We start from the raw sequence: 22856 nt of genomic DNA on the forward strand, positions 1-22856 counted from the left end.
TTGGCTTATTGTCATTTTTTGTTGTAACCAGTCTTTACGTCTCATCACATTCAACTTTGGCTGCAAACAAACAACACATTTGTGTGTGAGTATTTCTTTTGCTATGTGACATGTACAGTGTGCAAATTCTGTGAGAGCTTTGTTAGGACTGCAAGAGAGATGCATCAAGATGGATTTTCTATGCTGATAATTAGCATATTTATTTATGGCATCCGCTGATGAGTCTTGAAGTGCTGAGAGCTTGAATTTGACAGCCAGCGCAGATGCACATGAGCTTCATTAGTCTTCTGTTGAACAGTTATGGCTCATAAACTGTGTAAAAGTGGCAATTTGCCACTTTCTATTTATTTTCAAATAGTTTTTCTAATTTAGTATATATTATGTAAAAAAATATATTAATTTGATTGCATGTGTTATTTACTTTTTAAATAGATTTTAAATAACTAAATATATAGTGTGATATCACATTTATCGTCTTTATATTGGCCATCGGCCACCTTGCTCTCGACAGTTTCGGCATTGGCCATAAATGAGTCCATATTGGTCGCCCGCTAGTGTCTGTGCTGCTTGCTGGGAAATATCTGTTGGAAACTGTGGAAAAGGGATAGATGTGGTGAAATACACGTTCACGCACATGCTTGTTGACCCTCAGACTGATGCTAGTGTGTTGTCTCCCTGCAGCCGGGACATGGAGAGCAAGGAGACTCTGCGCGGGCTGCAGAAGATGGAGGACCGGCCGGAGGAGCGCTTGATCCGGGAGAAGCTGAAGGCCACCTGCATGCCCACCTGGAAGAGCGAGTGGCTGGAGCGGCGCAGCAGGAGAGGCCCGATGGTGCGAGCACACCACACCAGTTATTGCACATCACGTCTAAAACAGGGCAGTTTTTAACACGGTGCTGCGCTACATCCAGCTGTTATTGATGCAGGAACATGTCCCGTAACCAGGCTAATTATACCGGGCTTGCTTACGACCTTAAGATCAGGCAACTAGCTGTTCAGGCAGTCCATTGCACACATCCATTACTGTTATGCTCATGTTAGATTCAGTTTATTTTGTGTTCATTACTAGTATTTTTCTGCGCTAGTGTGACAAAAGGTTAATAAAATTATATTGGTAACAATTATAAAGTTTTAATTAGTTGACTACATTAGTACATTTCAGTATTTCTACAGCATTTTATTAATCTTAGTTAATGTTAATTTCAACATTACTATTACACTTTTTAAATCAAGTTTGTGTAAGTCTGTTAATATTAGTTAATGCGCTATGAACAACATGAACAATTGAATTTTATAAACTAACATAAACTAAACAAATAAACAATAATTCTTTATACAATTAATCTTTGTTAGTCCATGTTAGCTAATGTGATTAATGTTTACAAATGAAACTTTATTTTAATATTACTATATTACTGTTTTATTATAGTAATAATAGTTATATTAAAATATTAAATATTATTTTAGAATATTAAGTATTATAATATATAAAATAAAATATTACTATATTATTATTAATAATATTACTATTGAGATCTTATTTCTTTTTATTATTTCTCACATACATTGCTTATAATGGGGCTCATTTTGAGGAATACAATATGAAAAAATTCAAACTCTTTATATTCTAGTTTTAATTGTTTTGTTTTAGCTTGAAGTTAATTTTATAATGCTCTGAATTATGACGATTTTTTCTATTTTGATTAAATGGTGTAAAGTAACAGACTAATTGAGATTGAGATTTTTAAATATATTTATAAAAATAAATATAAATGTCTAGTCAGAACACATTGTCACCATTTTCACCAGTTTTATTCATATGGCATCATTACTGATTCTTCAGTACATTACTGATTTCTACATTACTACAGTTAACAATTAAATCACTGGATTAATTGGCTAGTTAACTATTGTTAACTACTGTTAATGGTTAAATCGTTGGATCGGATGCCCTGTTACCAAAAATAGCAGAAAACCGGTTGGAGTAAGGAACGGGAAATGAGGAGTTTTGCAGGTCTCCTCCTGAGAGCCGCAGGCCTTCCTTACGCAAGCATTATTACAGCTGACCCTGTTGAGGAACTCCACACTGTGTGCTCGAACGCTCCACCGCAGGGGCCGCTTATACCACAGCTTTCAACTAAAAGCTGAAAACTTTTTGTCCACTTTAGCTGTTCATTTACACAGTAATGGCATTTGGGGGCCTGAAAACGCAAACTTTTGAAAACAATACCATTATAGTCTCAATGTAAACTACGAAAACATGAATTTGTGAAAACATCATGCGCATGTGTATTACATGTTCAGTCTATAGACGCATAGTGTTTCTTTACAAAGTGGCATTCACTGATCAGTGTGAATGGAGAATGGAAAAACTTTTCCATTTTTAGTTCATCGTTGTCGTGTAAACGTACCCTTAACTAGTGCTTTCTCACTGGAAATATCAATTTTAGTAATACAAAGCATAATCTCAATGTCCACATATTGGCCAATATGACTCATCCCCACAAGACAAAATCAAAGATCAAATGAAGGCTCGATGGTGTTTTATGCCCCCAATGGCTCCTTAGAGGCAGCTAACCCTACCCTCAACCTTAAACCTACCCATCCCCTCGCTGCCTGGAAGGCGACGTTGGGGGCATAAAACACCAAAGACCCAAATGAAGCTCAGGAAGCGGGATGGAAGCATTGTTTGATGTATGTGTGTGTGTGTGTGTGGTGTGTGTCAGGTCGTGAAGCCCATCCCTCTGCGAGCCGATGGCACTGAGGCGGGCAGCGACGGGCACAGCTCGTCCTCCTCTCACAGCAGAGGCCATCGCAGCCCTTCTCCTGGACCCTCCTCATCCTCATCCTCCTCCTCCACAAGGACTGCTGGGAAGCCCGATTCTCCTGGTCTGCGCAGGCGGAGAGGCTCCCCAGTTCCTGTGAGTTTGTCACATTTCCATTGTCTTCTGCTGGCATGAATTTTGTTGTTGTATAGATGAGTGTTTTGGGTTTCTGCAAGTCTAGTTCTCACACAAGTCATCATGGATATAAATGTGCCGGTGATGAGCATGCACTGTATTATTATGAGCACTTAGAAATACAGTGAATAATTCTGGATACCTTGTTACAAATTGTTTAGATTTTTAGAATGTGTTTTTAGAATGTGTGTTTAGAATGTGTTATTAGAATGCTTCTTTCCATCAACCGGGTAAATTTAACAGCAATGCATGGATGATGCGTAAAAGAGGCATGAACGTTCAGTATTTCAGAGTGTCAGATTTCCCCCTCTGACCTTAGACCAGTGACTCTTATATTCATAAGTGGCAGATGGAATGGGACGAATGCCACAGATTTATGTTACATGAAATAAATCCTAGTATAAAGGGGGTCGCACACCGGACACGCAGCTCAGCGCCGCGCCACGCCACGCCACGTCTAGGACAACTCTCACCTGAAAATCCAATAACATCAGTAATTTTCTGATTTCTGTAAATAAATATAAAACTAAATGTATATTGCAGCACAGGGTAAAGTCCGTATATACATTAACTACGATTTGAGACACATAAATATAAATTTAATATAAAACTATGTAAATGGCGCTCTGTGGCGCGGCAGGATTTTGAACACGGTCCTGAGCCGTTGCTGGGCGCCGCGGACAGACGCCGCCGGTGTGTGTACTCTCATAGAGAATAATGTGTTCGAATTTAAAAGACGTGGCGCTGCGCGGCGCGGCGCTGAGCTGCGCGTCCGGTGTGCGACCCCCTTAAGGCTTTCCTCAGTGATTTCAAATCTAGGTATGATCAAGTTGTTTTTAGGTGCCATTTAGCTAATTAGAAATTCACACATGGTTATTTACTAAAAGGTGAAGAACCACCATCATGGCTTCCTTGTCAAACTCCAGTGAGTGTTAAAACATTTTACTGGACTGTGCTGTTTTAAAAAAAAATGTAAATAGACACATTTTTATTCAGAAATATGTTTAACTGATGCATTTACAAAAGTATCACCTGAACGTATTTTATAATCTTTGTCTTGTATTAATCTTTTTGTTAATTGTATGACTTTTATTCACTTTGTTCTTGTCATAAAGATTTGACATGACATTAGAAATAAATAAATAAATAATAATAATGATAATTATATTTTTATGGATTAAATTTAAACATAAAAATTACAATATTTCTGGGAGTTTGTGAAATTTTCCATTTATGTGGTCTTAAATATGTGGTCTGAATGTGTGTTTACAGAGCGGCAGGGTGACACCCCCCCGCAGAGCTCCCTCCCCTGATGGCTTTTCCCCATATAGTCCTGAGGAGACCAACCGCAGGGTCAACAAGGTCATGAGAGCCCGCCTCTATCTGCTGCAGCAAATAGGACCCAACTCATTCTTGATTGGCGGAGACAGTCCTGACAACAAATTCCGGGTGTTCATTGGTCCACAGGTATGCCATGTCCCTATATCCAACGTGTATAAGTCCTGAACAATGCACTAGTCAAAGAAAAACCCTTAAAGGTTACCAGGCCCCCGACACATCGATTGCCATATCAAGAAGTATGATATTGATAAGTTAAAATGATTGCATTATGTGAGAAGAAACACATAATGGAACTAGGGATTGAACTAGAACAGCTAGTAGGAAATTGGTTCCCTGAGACAAATACATATTTCAGTGTCGTCATACATCAGTACAGTAAAGGAAAAAAAACTGAGATTGTCAACTGTGTTCATGGAGTCTGAAGTGTGTTGGGACACCACAGGGGAAACATGTTTGAACTGCCGTTTTACTATGGTTGGTTTTAGTAAATGTATGGTATTTGAAGGGCTTACTAAATGTTAGTCAATCAAGATTTTATTAGTCGGTTAGTCGCAGAAAAAAACTCAAGGAATTGGTGAAGTGATGCAGTCTGTGACGGACAGATCGTTAACGGCGGGGTCTTGTGGTAATTACAGTATGTCGGGCAGTAAATCCAAACGTTCACCTATCATCCATCAACCTCAAATATGGATTATCATTTGAAACATGAAAGTAGTAGCAACTTTACATAACTCTATCATTATCCAAGATAAACGTGCGCTATTATTAGGTGCACATCCAAGAGTTTGAGCTGAAGTAGAGTGTGCTTTACTGCATGACATGGAGGCGCCGGTGCAATCACTTGCATTTTCTCCTGATAACAGCGGAAACAACCAAATATTAATTTTGTCCACTTGCCTCACAGACATGAGAAATATATCTATAGAAAGCTTAAAATGTCTACAAATGCTCTCTGCTTATGTAATCCACATGAAAGGTGCATTTCTCTCTAAAGGTGTGTCCACTTTACTGCGGAGATGAGAGTCCGCATCGTCAACTTCATCTTTGCAGCGACACTGACTCAGAAAACACTAGTTTATTAATAAACAATTAAAATGTCTCCAACACGTTTATAATCATTACTTTTGCCGATGCTTTGCGGCGAGCTTTATGTGTGCGCTTGAGCGTGAAATAGGCATTTAATCTGCCCCAGTATATATTTAAGCAATTCAATTAATATAAACATGAACGGCTTAAATGAACGGCTACTAGTCGACTAGAAACATCTTTAGTCGGGGGAAGCCCTGGTACTTAGGAAAATTGGTAGCCTAAAGATTTTTTAAAAAATGGTTCTGTTTCCTCACTGCTTAATATAATATATTAATGTCGCTTACATTAATATTTAGTTATTCCTCATAATATGATTTCCCTTGTGTTGTGTGTGATCAGACCTGTAGCTGTGCGCGAGGGACGTTCTGCATCCACGTGCTCTTCGTGATGCTCAGGGTCTTCCAGCTGGAGCCGTCAGACCCCCTGCTGTGGCGCAAGACCCTCAAGAACTTCGAGGTGAGGTGACCGTGATCCAGCCAGAGCTCTGGGCCTGTCCTCACGCTCAGATCACTCATGCTTTGCTTTCATTCAGGTGGAGAGCTTGTTTCAGAAGTACCACAATCGGCGCAGCTCACGCATCAAAGCTCCCTCACGCAGCACCATCCAGAAGTTTGTGTCCCGCATGTCCAACTCGCACACGTCATGCACCTCCAGCGCCTCCCCATCCAGCAACGAGAGCAGGTCGGTAAAGCTCGAGAGACTCTATCCTGTTGAACTGTGTGATGTCAGGCTGTCCCTGACTGTGGATCTTGTTTTACTTGCTCTTTTTAAAGAGGTCCTATCATTCATGGTTTAGGGCTGTCACTGTATTTTAACATTTTGATTGCAACAATCATCGTGTTGGTTTTTTTTCTTCTACCTCTTAAAACTGAGCCTGTGTGTCTACTGTTGTGAGCAGTATGAAGGATGAGGAGGAGCAGATGTGTCCCATCTGTCTGCTGGACATGCTGGATGAGGAGAGTCTGACGGTGTGTGAAGAGGGCTGCCGAAACAAGCTCCACCATCACTGCATGTCCATATGTAAGTACCAAGAGAAATATCAGTGGTCATATCCCAGATCACCTACTGTGATATTTAGAGTAGTCACAGGAACTAGAATGGACTTCTGAATCTGGCCACATCACAAGAGGGAGACTTCGAGAGCCTTTCTATGTGTACTTTTACAATATCAGCCCAGAACACTTTAGGCCTGGTCCGGAGTGAGCGTGTTTAAGCCTTTTCTGCCCATTTCTTTCAGCTACACTAATGCTCTAGACATTAACCAGGCATTTAGGTGCACACATTTGATTGCATCTTCTCCAAATCTATGTCTGCTAATAAAGACAGTAGCTATGTTTACATGGACACCTTTTGTTTCAATCGGAATGAATCCGAATGTAATGTTTACATGAACACTAAATAAAGCGATAAATGTGCGCATTTATACGTCACAAGCTTCAAGTTTCCGATGTTTGCGCATACGAACTGTTCTGATTTTCTTTGTTTTAAAGAGCAGACATAACATTAATCCTTTCGGGTCCTAATTAGGAGACGACGAGCACATGAACCGTTGTGCCGTGCTGCTTATATTAATCAAACCGTTAAAAACGGCCCTTCCCGCAGCTAAAACAAGGCGTCTGTGGATGAGAGTCCGAAACAAGGACTGATGGGACGTTATGGTGCTCCACTTCACAGACGATGAGTGGAAGGAGAATTGTAGAATGACGGGACACTCATTTATGACACATTACGTCCTTACACATGAGCAGTACTTCCAGTTTCAGTTTTCAATCAGATCAAGTGTTCACATGTGCTCTCGATCGGATTAGGAAAGCTTTAAATCACCCCTTATAATCCGAATGAAATTTTAATCGGATTTGGCTGATTCATTCCGATTGATGTGGTAATGTGTTTTTATTTTTATATTATTTTATTCCCACTGTGCTTCTAGTCCAATTACAAACAGATTATTAGGGTCCATGTAAACAAGGATATTGCTAGGGCAGTAAATATTAAGATACTGTCAAGAATAAAGGCTTTGGAAGATCTTTTAAGTCTCGTTTCGCAAATGTTAAATGCTCATTCATTGCCTCTAATACAGAGCTCTTTAAATTATCTCCCCTCGTGCTAAAACAGCTAACAACTCAACAACCAGAGATTGTTGCATAAAAATGCTGAACTAATTAAAAAAAGAAGTCATGCATGAACACCTCCTTAGGGATATTTGAGTTACCAAATGTAGCCAATTGGGTAATGCAGTAAATAGGCTTAATATTGCACAAATCTGTCATAAATACTTATAAAAGACAGATTACATGTAATAACATGAGGATTCCTCGCAGGAGATGATTTGAAGTCTGACTAGTTGTTTGTTGAATGAGCATCCTAGCCCTATATCCCCTGACAGCCTTCATGTAATGATGAGTTATGTGAACATCTCTTGTGCCCTGTTTGTGTTTCAGGGGCCGAGGAGTGCCGGAGAAATCAGGACACGTTAATCTGCCCTCTGTGCAGAGCCAAGTGGAAGTCTCATGATTTTTACAGGTAAAGATGTAGAAGCGTGATCGAAGCTTGGAGAATTCAGCCGTTCATGTTTAAAGTGAAGCTAGAGGCTTCAGTTACAGATGTTCCCTACATCAGGAATATGTTCATGACCCATAGACTGAGATGAGATCATGTGGAGGTCAGGGTGGGCAGATGTCGAACTCCTCTCTGGTGGTTAGGTGAGCGAGACAGCCCGGCACCAGCCATGTTTGTGTGTGTCTGCCCGGGATTGACATGCTAGCGGCTAGTCGGTTTTTGGTGTTTTCTAGCTTCCCGCAAATCATCCAGAGATTCGCCCCACACACAATGATGCCCGAAACCAAACCCTGCTGTTTCTTCTTTAGGAAACTGCAATTATTCTAATTTCATGAAGTAAATCCCCTCCATTTGTCTTGGCTGACTGTGAGATGGCACATTCAGACAGTCAGTGCATTATGGTCTTGCCATCTCCGCTTATGAGGACACAAACCACGGGTTCGGTTTGTTGCCTTTTGTGATGTTTTTCTGAGCTATTAGACCTTAAACATGCATGCGTTTTGTCGTGTTATGAGACACAATGGCAGCCATTAGTATAAGCTGTCCTCTACAGTCAGTCATAAATCATTCTGATATGATGATTTGATGCTCAAGAAACATTTCTGATTATAATCTGTTAAAAAAAAGTTGTGCAGCTTTTTTTTTGCTTTTTTTTTTTATGCCATTAATTTTTTTTCAAGAGAACCACATTTAATTGTAATCGAAACTGTCAATTTTGATCAATTTAATGCATCCTTTTTTAATAAATGTTTAGTTAAAAATCACACTGTTTTGAACAGTAGTGTACAGTGGATGTTGCCTTAAAGAGCTGTGTCTTTTTGTGTTTGTGTGTAGTTTTGAGGCCTCATCTACAGTGGAAAGCACAACAAACCACTCCCAGAGTCAAACCGCCGCAGCTTCTTCTTCCTCGTCTTCATCTCTTCAGGCCGAGAGCTCCAGATCGGGGCAGGAGGGCGACTTCTCTCTCCCACAGTACGGAGTGCAGCACATCCCGCAGACTTACACCGAGCTCGCCGAACCCTGGATCAAGGTGCCGTACACACACACAAGATCCTGCATCAGGTCTTCAGACAAAACTCATTAAAGTGACCATTCATGAACAAAATGAATATGGCTTCCATGTATTCTTGAACCTATATAAGAGCCAGTAGTTCACCCCAAAATAAAAATCCTGTCATTAACACTTTACTTTTCAACACATCCTTTACTCAACCTCAAGTTGTTCCAAACCTGTATGACTTTCTTTCTTCTATGGAACACAAAAGAAGATATTTTGAAGAATGTTGGTAACCAAACAGTGTTGGTTCCCATTGAATGTCAAAATAATTAGTGTTCTGCAGAAGAAAGAAATGAATACAGGTTTGGAAGAACATAAGAGTGAGAAAATGATGACGGGTTTTTGGCTGGACTACGCCTTTAAAAACGTGCAGAACAGAATAGATTTTATTACAGGCCATCAATATCATAAAAATAATTTTTGGCTGCCAGTATTGGCAAAACTCACTATATTTTAGGGAATCTCACATAATCTGACATATTTTCCATCTAAATTCTCATTACTGTAGTGCAATGCCCCCCAAAAAAAGATTTAAATGCAGTCGTAAGAATGACAGTGTTACCAAACATTTCTATTTCAATTAAATGTGGTTCTTTTGCATGGTAGTATTTTTCTTTTATCATTTAATTTGAAACAATAATATAAAACAATGTATTGCAATTGTTTCTATTTTATTTCTTTTTCAAAATTGCAGTGAAAAAAGTGACCCTGCTGATTCTTAATGTTATATTATCTGGCGTGAACGGTCCCGCTGACGGTCTGTTGTGTGTGTTCATGCGCTCCCTCAGGTGTTTGGTCTGGAGCTGGTTGGCTGTCTCTTTTCCCGTAACTGGAACATCAGGGAGATGGCCCTCCGGCGGCTGTCACATGACGTGAGCGGGGCGCTCCTGCTGGCCAACGGGGAGCACTCATTGGCCGGGGCGGGGCCGGGGGCGGGGCTGGGCACGGTGACCGGAGAGGTGGTGGTGGAGTCGTGCTGCAGTGTGCTCTCCATGGTCTGCGCCGACCCCGTCTACAAGGTCTATGTGGCAGCACTGGTGAGAGGCTTTATAACACTCACGCTTGCCACTGATACAGCATCTGAAGAGATAGGGTTAGCACACTGAATAAACACACAGAACAACATCACTTCAGTAATACTGTCAGTAGTGTATTATCTATTAGACATGACGGTAACACTTTACAATAAGTAACTACCTTAGTTAACGTGAACTAAGAATGAACAATAGTTCTTCAGCATTTATTAATCTTAGTATTAATCTTGTATTTGTTAACATTTGTTAAACTAGCATGAACAAACAATGAACAGCTGTATTTTATTAACCAACATTAACAATGAGAAATACATTTGTTACAGTTTTTATCAGTCTTTGTCAGTTCATGTTAGTTAATACATTAACTAATGAACCTTATTGTAAAGTGTTACCGACATGACAATGAATAAGTGCTTCAGTCGAACAGACTGCACAGGTTAACAGTGGTTCCCAAACTCTTTCTGCTCCACATGAACCCACATAAAGACACGCTCAGACAAAACATTGCTTGCACAATCCGATAGGATTTGAAACGTTGTAAATGACACAGAACTAAACTTCTGCAGGCTTCTCTCTGTGTTCGTGATGAATCTCGAAGTGGCGTCTTAACTTGTCCGTCTTCATACTGTCAGAAGCTAATGTTTTCAGGCCCAGTCTCTCTTCATTACCCACCGCTGCTCTGGTGAACCCGAGAGCTATGCCTCGTCTCTTGTCTTCACTGGACGTGACAAAGCAAGCGTTGCAATCCATTACTATAAGTCCAGTACTATATTCCTGCAATACCGGAGGGGCATGAGTTTACTCTCGGGGATTTGTCGTGTTGTGTCGCGCCGCATCCAGTGTAGACAGCATCACTGATTATAATGGGTTCTGTCTGTTTTTGTCACGCTGCTCGCGTCTGGTGTAGGCAGTGTTTTGGCAGCTGTGACATTCGAAGTAAATTCATCGTCTGCTTTGTTTACCTGCCACTGGCAGTCCTTTCACAAAAGTGTCCATGCTTAGTGCAGAACCGTGCGTCATCCATTTATATTTTCACACGGCTCCCTGCAATACTCTGATTCTTCAGTCGCTCCATCTAGGGGTCTGTTATTACACGACAACCTCTACAACCCGAACAGACCACTCTGTCATCGTGAGGTCATAAGATATGTCAAATTAATTTTTTGTGTTCAACTATTTACTAGTGGCAATAAGCAGGATCATTTCACATTGGGGTCTTTTATAACCCTGAAGAGTAATCTTTTGCATAACAATCTGCTGACTGTACACGTTTTATAACTCCAGGTCACACCGCCTCAGTTTGGTAACCACTGGGTTACATTCATTCTTTATTATTCAAACACTCCAGCCCTAATTATGTCCATGCAGAATGGTGAAGTGCCGTCACATGTGAGCTTACTCGACCACTGTTTCACATGCCTGACCCACTGCTATTATCATGTGACCACTTCACTTGTCGTGTTGACAGCGTGTGATGCTTCTGTTGAGATCACATGATCGCAGAAGGAAGTTGCACAATCCTGCACGAACCAAGAGCTCCTACAGTCATCAGGGCTGGTTAAACCCGAGGACTGGCTCATCGTTTTGGCTTGGTGGCCTTTGCTCTTTCATTTGCTCTTTTCATTTAGCTTCATTAACACCACAACTCAGGACAAAGGAGAATGTTCACATGACCCGGTCAGAACGGGTGACTGAGCCACACTGAGGAAGATGTGATCACTTTGGCTGGTTTCAGTGTCCTCCATCATACCACGGGTACGTCCAAATTGGACTGGGCAATATAGATACAAATCTCAATATTTTTAATAAAAAATAAAAAATAATCCAGGCATAAGTACCACTTACTGCTTTTTACTAAATATATAATATATATAGTATTTTTTATTTTATTTTTTATTTTTATAGGTACCAATATAAAATATAAAGAAAATGTATTTAAAAAATGTGTGGTTATCGCAACAAAGCAAGTTCTTCGAAGAATCCCAGGTCATTAAAAATCCCAAATTTGCCCATTGGCCTCTGTCCATCATCATGGCTCCTCCTAATCATCCCCATACACACTGATTGGCTTCATCACTGTCTCCTCTCCACCAGTAAGCCGGTGTGTGGTGTGTATGTGCCAGCCGCATATGTAAAGTGTTTTGAGTGCTGGGTAAAGTGCTATGTGACTAATTATTATTTTAAGTTAGTGTTCCTTTAAATAGAAAACATTGACTCTTTTCACATAGCACTTACACAAATACTTATTCCTTAATTTTAAATTGCAAGCAAAGTGATGCAATAATACCAGTAACATCTGATCTCCCAGCCCTTCACCTATAGACTGTTCTCTCAGTAAAAATGTCAAAAATCCCAAGAAATAAAACAGAAATGGCGCAAAATACCGTTTCATGGCCCTTAATGCTTTTTACTTGCCATTGGCTGGTGTGCAAAAACATCATCATTGAATACGATATTTCTTTTCCTTTTGTCAACTTTGATCTGAGGTTATCTGAACCGGGCCAGAGTGCTAAAGTGCAACAAACCACGCTGGCTAGTTTTAAAGTTCACTTCAAACCAGGAAGTCTGGAAGCAGCAGGGATCCTCAGACTGAAGCTGGGAAAGAAAGGTTTATTTTTTTCTTTCTTTCATAACCTATTTTTCCTCCTTAAAAACAACAAACAAACCAACAAAACAAAACAATAGCTCTTGCTGCTCGGACTTGGTGTCTTTCCCTCAGGCTCTGTGCTCCAGCGAGCCGCCTTTATGAAAACAAGCAGCGTTTTGTCCGTTCGGGGTTTTCCAGCAGTTTTCCTATATTCTTCGAACACGCACCAGAAAAGAGGGCTGTCTCTATGAACTAAAAATACTACAGACAAAAGCTTTCAGGACGTTACCTTGTGTTAGACTGCTCTGTAAACACTGCAGCTGTGTAGCGCTTCGGCTGATCTGAAGTCTGCTTGTGAACTAAATGTGGCGAGTTCAAATGTCATAATGTTTCACTATTTATACTTGACGTGGAGTTATTTTTTGCATGCAGAGGAGCATTATTTGATCCTTTTAGTGTGTGTGTGTGTGTGTGTGTGTGTGTGTGTGTGTGTGTGTGTGTGTAGGCGGGTGAATGTGTGTTTGTGCTCGGGAGGGGTGTGTATGCTGTGTTAATCAATGCTGGGCCGCGCTCCAGTGCACTGTGCTATCAGTCACCACTTCCCAGCTCTCTCTGGGAGTCAGGGTCAGGGTGAACTCTTTCTCACACACACACACACACACACACACACACAAACACACACACAGTGTAGCACTGTTAATGTACTGTAGTCAAGCCGATCACAGGACTGTTCAGACCTCAGGGAGAATACGCTGGTAATGCAAATAATTAATGAACTGCAACTAATCACATACTTGTGTTTGTGTATAAAGGCTTTTAAAATAAAAATGCGTATCAACTTTTAAAATGGAGGAGAAAAGACGTCTTGTTTCTTTTCTTGTTGACGTCAGAGCCAATCAGACTCGGTCACTGTGTAGAAGCTAGCCGTGTTCGGCAGATGCCAACATGGACATTTTCTAATTCAAGAGACTTTTAAACACAACACTAAAACAAACAAACAAATAAAATAAGTGAATCCACATTTAAATGTTAACATTTTTACTTTTGGACAGTATTTTGGTACTATATTTGGCCATCACATGATGCCCAGTGTTGGGATGCCTTATTTTGTGATATTTATGATAAAAATTGACAATTTATTTTTTGATGATGTTGTTTTAAAATAATATAATCTCTTTTTGCTTTGCTTGTTTGTAGCACAATTTGACCACACATGTTGTAATTGTATGTCAGTATGGCAATAATAATATAAATAATATTATTTTATTATTTTGTTAGTTATTATTACTAAATATTATTATTATTATTATTATTATTATTATTATTATCATCACTAAGTATATTAAACAAAATAAAAATAGTACTATTATAATTTCACTGTAAAATAAAAAACTAATATTTAAGAAAAATAAGAATTTTATTTTATAGTACAACTAAATTTCCAATATTAATATTTATTGCCGTCTTAATTTTTTCATTTTTAAATGTTAAACAATCACGCTTTTATTTGAGGAATAGTCTTAAAGCTTCTCTTTTGTTGACAACACACACTTTCAGGCCTGATTTCACAGACAGGGTTTAGATTAAGCCAGGATTAGGTCTTAGTTCAGTTAGGACATTTAAGTAGCTTTTATAAACGTGCCTTAGAAAAAAACATAACTGGTGTGAAATTCTTGAGACAAAACAATGGCACTGACATATTTGAAGATATGCTTTCAGTTAAAACAGCTCAAACATGCATTTTAATCCAGGATTAGACTTGAGCCTTGACTGTGAAACCGGGGGTAAATATTTAAATGAATCGTGCATCCCTCTGTGTCCTGAACCACACTGTCTTGTGCTCAACACCGTACTAGAGAATCCACAACACAAGCCACAGTCCTGAATTTGGCTAAATTGTTTGTGATCTGTATTAAGAGTCGATCTTTGCGCTGTGTTTCAGAAAACCCTGCGAGCGATGCTTGTCTACACCCCCTGTCACTCTGTGTCAGAGCGGACTCGCCTACAGCAGCTGCTGCGGCCCGTGGTGGAAACCATACTGGTCAAGTGTGCAGACGCCAACAGGTACAACTCGCTGAAGAGCGTCTCTGATTGGGCCCTAGACGTCATGCGTAGTGGATAAATGGGTGTAATTGGCCTGATCCAGGATTCCTCCATTATTCAAAGCTAGCCAAAAGGGGAATGATTACAATCAGAAGATCTGGTATACATCAAATCATTTCTAGGCTGTCGTGAAGTTAACAGGCTATTGCCACCTAGTGGACGGGCACTGTAGGCACAGACAAATTATTGCTGATGATATTGTTATTTTGTTTCAGAGAGTTGTCAGTATGAAATCAAATGTTGCTGTTACTCCACCACAACTCCCTGGTCTTACTGTGAATGATTCATTGGTGCATGTTATTTTAAAGAAAACGATCTTTCATCAGAATCTAGTAACTGAAAGCTTTTCACTGACGTCCTCTTTTCCCCATCCAATCAATTCTTGATGTATAATCACGTGTTTATTTTTAGTATCCCTTTTGAGTCCTGTTGACTTTAAATGCTCTTTTGAAGTGGGTTTGCTAAGTGTGCGTGTTTGTCTTGTTGTGCTCATAGTCGCACCAGTCAGCTGTCCGTGTCCACGCTACTGGAGCTGTGCAAAGGTCAAATGGGGGAACTCGCTGTGGGCAGAGAAATCCTCAAAGCAGGTACAAACTTGTAATCAGCAAATCTGTGTAATAATGAAATATCCTGAAGTTGGCTTTTTTAATTTATAGTGCACCCAGAAAGGCAAATTTAGTTTTTGTGGCTGGCAATCTACAAGAAAAGCATCATAAAAGTAGTCCATTTGACTTTATTAACGATGTTCCATGTTGTTTGAAGTTATTTATGTTGTGTCCCAGAAGACACACTATACACTATGTACTCAACTGTCTAGTGCAGGGGTGCAAAACCCCACACTGCTCCAACACACATACCTGTAGTTTTCAAATAAGCCTGAAGTACTTGATAAGGTCTAGTGTATAAGGTTTAAAAGGTTATTTTGTCAACCATCACTGGAGTCTGATAGCATCTCTCCATACGCTGTAAAAGGAAAGCTGTGACAGAGTGCAAGAAATGTCAAACATTCTACACTTTTTTTATTTATTAGTTACGTTTTGACATTTTCAGTGTGAACACCCTACTCGCACTTTATATTACAAAACCGCATAGAATAGAGCATAAATATGAGAATTGGGATGCACCTATACTTTAGTTTTTTGTGAGGAATAAGAAGCTTACATTATTGACTGATAAATGTACATACAATTGTTTGCTTTTCAATGGAAACATGTTCATCTCTGATTTTCCATTAGGCTCTATTGGTATCGGTGGAGTTGACTATGTCCTGAACTGTATCTTGGGCTCTAAAACGGAGGCCAATAACTGGCAAGCACTGCTGGGTCGTCTGTGTCTGATCGACAGGCTCTTACTAGAGTTTCCTGCTGAATTCTACCCTCATATTGTGTCAGGTGGAGACTGCAACCAGGCCCAAAACCTTGTGGAGAGGTACAGAAATACATGCTAATCTCACTGAGCTTCTGTTCTCTGTTTATGAACCTTTTATAAAAGTTTGGCATTTTTGCAATCCTGTAAACTATTTTTAGGACATGTTTGTGTGATTGTCATCATTTTCTAGTGATACGATTTTAAAATTATACAGTTAAAAACAAGTACCGGGATTGTAGATTTAACCTAGGATAATATCTTTCATATGTAAGCAAAATGGACATTATAACTCTAATGAATCAGAATCTAATCAAACTGAATCGAGGTCAAAATCAAATCGTATTGGGACATCTGTAGTGTTACCCATCACTCAGTAAGAGTTTGCTAGATTGGTATCTGTTTACTTTTTTTTTTTTTTTTGGCAAGCCACCCAACAGCTGATCAGCCAAATTTAATGTATTAAAGTTTTTTTTTTCTACTCTTGTCTTGAGCAAAATGCTTCTGGGAAGAAGAATTTATTGAGAGTGGTAGTGTAACACAGCGGTTGATTATTTCATGTCTCATCCTTCTTAAAGTCTTAGCCAAAGGTTCTGTCTGTGCAACCAGACCTTTATATCTGGTAACAGATGACATTGTTTCACTAATTGTATGGCCCATTTGGGTCACACCTTTGCAGACACAGTAACGCCCAAAGTATACTTCGGCGCGCACATGTGCAAGTGACTTGAGCACTTGAAAGCAAAGTCCACTGGATAGTATGCATCCGCCGAACGCGACTTTCCGTGCTCATGGCCAATGGAGTGTACTTTGAAAATCTAGAATGCTCAACTGTGTGCGAGACGGAGCGCAATGTGGAAAACGAATTATACCCGGGCCTTTACTGTTGACTGCATCTCAGACCTCAGTTGTACCAGGGTTGCAAGCAAAGCATCGCTCAATATTCATTCAGTTCTTGATAATTGAAACCGATTTTAAAAGTAAAGGAAAACCAGTTTTCAGCCTTTTTGTGGAAAGTGCTTTCCTGTATTGGCATGGGTTTTAACTCCATTATTTTGCTTTTGTAGGTACCAGAAGCTGCTACCTCTTCTAAGTTTTGCGCTGCAGTCCATCGATAACTCTCACTCCATGGTGGGTAAGCTTTCTCGTCGCGTCTTCCTGAGCGCTGCCCGTATGGTAGCTCGTGTGCCTCATGTCTTTGTCAAGCTTCTGGACATGCTCAGCGTCACCAGTTCCACTCACTACGCCCGCATGCGCAGGCGTCTTCTAGCCATCGCTGAGGAGATGGACATCTTGGAAGCCATCCATCTGGGAGTGGACGACCTACAGACCGGTCACAGTTCGCTCTCCAATGCCTTCATCGAGCCCACCGCCCCCCATAACTCCCCGTGTACGACAGAAAGGAACTCGCCCACCCATGGTCTACAGCAGCCGACCGCCAAGGTGCTGCTTTCAGGTCAAGCCAGTTCAACTCCTGTAGATGACATAACAGAGAGACTCTCAAACATTGTCACAAGCCCTGCTGAGTTTCCAAAGCCCCCTATTCAGGCCCGAAACAGACCAAGTCAATGTTTGAACTCCCCCTCATCCAGTCAACCCCCGAGCCTTCCTTCTCTGTCCATGGCCAACGCCACAGCCTTCCCTCCAGAAAACCACAAAGGCCTTCCACAGAGTTTTATTCCCAACAAACTCCCCCAGTCCTCACTGAGTTCCCAGCGCAAGTTGCCAGTGCAGAAGGGATTAAGTGGAGGTGCCTGTAGTGGGAAGGAGCCAGAGAAGCTGCCCTCCCCGGTGTTCACCCAAGCTCGACCGCTTCCCTCGAGTCACATCCACTGGCCCAGACCTTCTCGACCCTCTCCATCTGATGGAGCTAAAGCTTTAAGCCCAGGGACAAAGAGCAACATGAAACTGGACCTTCAGGAGGGCAGGTCCAGAGACGAGGTGTGCTGCAGTGGCGGTTCTGCTCTCATCCCCAGCGAGGACACGGTCTTCACACCAGTCGAGGAGAAATTCCCTGGCATAGACGCTTCGGCCGATCTCAGCTCCAGCATGGAGGACCTGTTGGAGGCCTCCATACCTGCGGCAGACAGCACAGTCACCTTCCAGTCCGAAGTGGCAGTGCTGTCACCAGAGCAGGCCAACACCAACGACGACACCTACAGCGAGGACATGACCCAGAACCAGAAGTGCAAGGAGAAGATGGAGGCTGAGGAAGAGGAGGCGCTGGCTGTGGTCATGGCAATGTCCGAGTCTCAAGATGCCCTGCCTATCATCCCGCAGTTACAGGTGGAGAAAGGAGAGGACGTGATCATTATTCAGGTGGATGTAAGTGCATGGCTATTAATATCATTGTAAACTCTGCTCAAAAATAAAGGCGACTCCTGTACACTGTCAGAAATAACAGCTTGTCACTGGGGCAGTACCCTTAAAAGGACAACTTGGTACCTTATTTACCCCAAAAAGGGTGCATATTAGTAGATTAGGCCCTGTTTAGACCTGGTATTAAGACCTGTTTTGGTCGAGAGAACATGGTGCTTGGTTGATTTTTCATCTTCAAACCAAACTTGGGTCTTCAGCCGACAAAGTTTAAATCCTGTCTGGCTAGTGCGCTTCCCATAAAGTTTACGCATCAGGTCAGTAGGCGGAGAGCATGCGGTCTTTTGTGGATGTTTGAACACATTCGATCGACCACATGAGCGTTTACACTACGAAAGCAATCTGGTCTAATGCGTTTTCGACTACCTCTGGAAGTGGTCAAAAGTGGAAAAGCTCAAAAGGTTTTAGACCCCATTTACACCTGTATTAGCGTCGTCCACTTGTGATCCGATCGACCAAACACATCTTAATACCAGGTGTGAACAGGGCCTTAGTGTAGTAATATGTACCATTAAGGTTCCACCATGAAATACAGTATAATAAGGTTAGGTATGGTGGAAATAAGGTAGAAAGATGTCCCATTAAGGGCACTGCCACAGTTACAAGCTGTTGTACCTCTAAAGGTTTTCTGAGAATGTAGAAAGAGATTTGACACCAATAACATTTAGGTTTTAAACCTTGACTTTTTAATCGTTCTGCCTGACGCAAGCACTGCTCATGTACAATTTTAAGATCAAAAAGTTTGTTTGGCTTCATTTCTCCCTGCCTTTTTTCCTTCTCATGGTCAGACACCAGAGACTCTGCCTGGTCATACCAAAGCAAAGCAGCCATACAGGGAGGGCAAGGAATGGCTAAAAGGGCAACAAATTGGCCTGGGTGCCTTTTCGTCATGTTACCAGGCTCAGGATGTGGGCACTGGTACTCTGATGGCTGTCAAACAGGTGAGAATATCTGTTACACACACCACCCAATACTTTTTCCTAACACTTTATGGGGGATATGTGTGTTTGGATGGTTGTAAACGCAAATTTATGAAAACTATCCGAAAATGCTGCGAAATTGTGTTGACGGGTCACTTACTCAAGGTTGGGCACCCCTGGGGTATACAAAAGCACTAAATATGGACACATGGGGGCTGGGTTTTTTTTGGCAGCTATTACAGAATACATACAGACACGATGCTTGATTGTGATTTTATTCATCAGGTGACGTATGTGAGGAACACCTCCTCAGAGCAGGAGGAGGTGGTGGAGGCACTGCGAGAGGAAATTCGCATGATGGGTCTCCTTAACCACCCAAACATCATCCGAATGCTTGGGGCAACTTGTGAGAAGAACAACTACAACCTTTTTGTGGAGTGGATGGCAGGTGGGTTGTCCACAAACTTGCAAATAGTAAAGGTGTGGTCAACGGGTCCAGTATTACTAATAATACAGCGTTTGCCTGTGTGTACGCTAGACTACATTGCAGCCTATATGGGACAAACTGAGTTTAATATGGAAAGCTACTTTGATGTCTTAAACTTCACATGCTTGTATTCATGCCTATAAATCAGGGATGGGCAACTTCGGTCCTGGAGGGTCACTGTCCTAGAGAGTTTAGCTTCAACCCTAATCAAACACACCTGAACAAGCTAATCAAGGTCCTCAGGATTACTAGAAAATTACAGGCAGGTGATTTTTTCAGGGTTGGAACTAAACTCTGTAGGACAGTGGCCCTCCAGGACCGAAGTTGCCCATCCCTGCTATAAATGAATCACTGCTTAATGGGACGATTCTGTATTATATATGCCACATTGGCAACCCTAGCTAAGACTTATTATTAATAGCCTAATAATTAATATGCCAAACCTTATAATAATTAATATGCTACCTTAGAATTCCAGTTGTAAGCGAAACTCGCATAATCCCTCTTTCTGAAGTGACATCAAACCATCTCACCTCTCTTTCAGCGGTCCTTAGTTTGCCAGGTATTCTTTCTGAGGATCAATACACATTAGTAAAAGGATCCATTTTAATTTCTTTGTCTACAAAATAACTTTTTTCCGCGACCACCACCTTTGTCCAAAGCGACTTACAAATGAGGACTAAAGCAAGCGAGTCATCATGAAGAGGCAAAAACTACGCAACAAGTGCTCAAAATACAAAGTTCAGGTATTGCTTAGTGTAGCATAAGCCAGACAAGGGAGGAAAAGGAAAGTTTTTTTTTAAGAGATTAAGTGCTCACAGAAGAGATGAGTTCAGCTGTCTTTTGAATGTTGTCAGGGATTCTGCATTCCGGATGAGGGAGATCATTCCACCAGCAAGGAACCGTGAATGAGAATGTTCTGGAGAGTGATTTTGTGGCTCTCTGTGATGGCACAACGAGCCGTCGCTTGTTGACCGATCGTAGGCTTCTGGTAGGCATGTAGACTCGTAGAAGCGAGTAAAAGTAGGAGGGAGCTGAGCCTGTGGTTGATCTGTAAGCAAGCATCAATGCCTTGAACCTGATGCGAGCAGCGAGAGGTAGCCAGTGCAGAGAGATGAACAGAGGAGTGACGTGGGCCCTTTTGGGCTCGTTGAAGACAAGATGAGCTGCATCATTCTGAATCATTTACAGGGGTTTAATTGCACATGATGGAAGTCCAACCAGAAGAGCATTGCAGTAATCAAGCCTAGAGATGACCAGGGCCTGGACGAGAAGTTGTGTTGCATGCTCAGTTAGGAAAGGCCTGATCTTCCTGATGTTGTGCAGTGCAAACCTGCATGATTGAGCTGTCTTTGTAATGTGGTCTGTGAAGGTCAGCTGGTCATCAAAGATTACTCCAATATTTCTGACTGGCCTTGATGGGGTGATTGATGATGAATCTAGCTGGATAGTGAAATCGTGCTGTAGAGACGGATTGGCAGGGAGGACGAGAAGCTCAGTCTTTGCCAGGTTGAGCTGCAGATGATGTTCCTTCATCCAGACAGCTAGAGATTCATGCAGCTACTGTGGGATCATCTGGTTGAAATGAGAGGAAGAGCTGTGTGTCATCAGCATAGCAATGGTAAGATAAACCATGTGCCTGTATGATGGGTCCCAGTGATGTGGTGTAAATGGAGAAGAGGAGGGGTCCAAGCACTGAACCCTGGGGAACCCCTGTGATCAGCTGATGTGCTTTGGATATTTCAACTCTCCAGCCAACCCTGAAAGACCTACCTGTGAGATTAGTATTCAAATCAGTTAAGTGGAGTTCCTGTGATGCCCAGTGATGAGAGGGTGGACAGAAGGATCTGATGATCCACAGTGTCGAAGGTAGCAGACAGATCCAGCAGAATGAGATCTGTGAATGAGAATCGTGATTCGCAGGGCTTCTGTGACCTACAGTAATGCAGTCTTGGTTGAATGGCCTTGCTTGAAGCCAACTTGGTTGACATCCAGCTGGTTATTCTGAGGCAGGAAAGATGATACTTGGTTGAAAGCAACTCGTTCAAGTGTTTTCGCTATGAATGGTAGAAGAGAGAAAGGTCTGTAACTCTACAAGTGACGTGTTTAATGTGGGTTTTTCAAGCAGTGGAATTACCCGAGTCTGCGCGTTGAATAGGAGGAGAGAGTTGAATGTCTTGAGAAGTGTTCGTGTGTTAGAAGCGCTGTTGATCTTGTTGTGGAAATATAAAGATTTCGCACCATGAACATCAACAGAAAAGGAAGACAGCAGAGATTGATACATACTCTGGTCAGATGGGTCTTTTGATTTGCACCATTTCCGCCAGTTCACAAAGAACATCAAATAACCAGTGGTTGGAGGGAGTAGCACGTGCTGGCCTGGAGGAGAGAGGGTAGATTTAAATTTAAAATGTAGCCCAAAAAAAATGGGCTTTTTCCCCCACCTGCATTTTCTAAATAGCCCAATTGTGCGGGAAAACCGCGACCCTGGCAACACTGGATCTCACAATGCATTATCACATTAACAAGAGGCCCTTTTGGCTATTTTCCTCTTTGCAAGTAACAGTTTTCAGAATGACTGTTTTACCAGATCTGTCCTGGTCCATAAAAGTCATACTTGTAACTCTCTGTTTTCCTCAGGTGGTTCAGTATCTCATCTCTTAAATAAATATGGTGCGTTTAAGGAGGGCGTGGTCATCAACTACACTGAGCAGCTCCTACGAGGTCTCTCCTACCTCCACGAGAATCAGATCATACACCGCGACATCAAAGGTAAGCTACCGGAGCATGGCTACCAAAAGAACTGCTATTGTCTCAAACTGGGAAGAATGGTTTTCAGTAAAATATTTTTGTGTGTTATAAGCTCTGTTCCAAACCTAAGCAGGTTCCTACAGCCTACTGAGATAGCATCATACTGTAGGTGCGCTCCCAACTTTTTTTTTTTTTTTTCAACTCTGTTGCAGAGCATTGGAGCTCTA

The 22856-nt window shown here is 41.5% G+C and overlaps 1 protein-coding gene across 2 annotated transcripts in view; it reads left to right on the forward strand.

Moving 5' to 3' along the window:
* map3k1 (mitogen-activated protein kinase kinase kinase 1, E3 ubiquitin protein ligase) overlaps positions 1-22856 on the forward strand; it is a 67546-nt gene that overhangs the window by 37487 nt on the left and 7203 nt on the right. For both annotated transcript variants that reach the window (XM_079862157.1, XM_079862158.1), the window contains exons 2-17: positions 682-832; positions 2727-2921; positions 4233-4427; positions 5730-5846; positions 5923-6071; positions 6289-6410; positions 7832-7913; positions 8784-8979; positions 9795-10043; positions 14570-14691; positions 15226-15317; positions 15966-16158; positions 17163-18420; positions 19260-19412; positions 19677-19839; positions 22519-22650. In XM_079862157.1, coding sequence (XP_079718283.1) covers positions 682-832; positions 2727-2921; positions 4233-4427; positions 5730-5846; positions 5923-6071; positions 6289-6410; positions 7832-7913; positions 8784-8979; positions 9795-10043; positions 14570-14691; positions 15226-15317; positions 15966-16158; positions 17163-18420; positions 19260-19412; positions 19677-19839; positions 22519-22650 — 3569 coding nt within the window. The remainder of the gene's footprint in view (positions 1-681; positions 833-2726; positions 2922-4232; positions 4428-5729; positions 5847-5922; positions 6072-6288; positions 6411-7831; positions 7914-8783; positions 8980-9794; positions 10044-14569; positions 14692-15225; positions 15318-15965; positions 16159-17162; positions 18421-19259; positions 19413-19676; positions 19840-22518; positions 22651-22856) is intronic.

Source organism: Squalius cephalus, assembly GCF_949319135.1.
Source record: "Squalius cephalus genome assembly, chromosome: 24".
Classification (NCBI taxonomy): Eukaryota; Metazoa; Chordata; class Actinopteri; order Cypriniformes; family Leuciscidae; genus Squalius; species Squalius cephalus.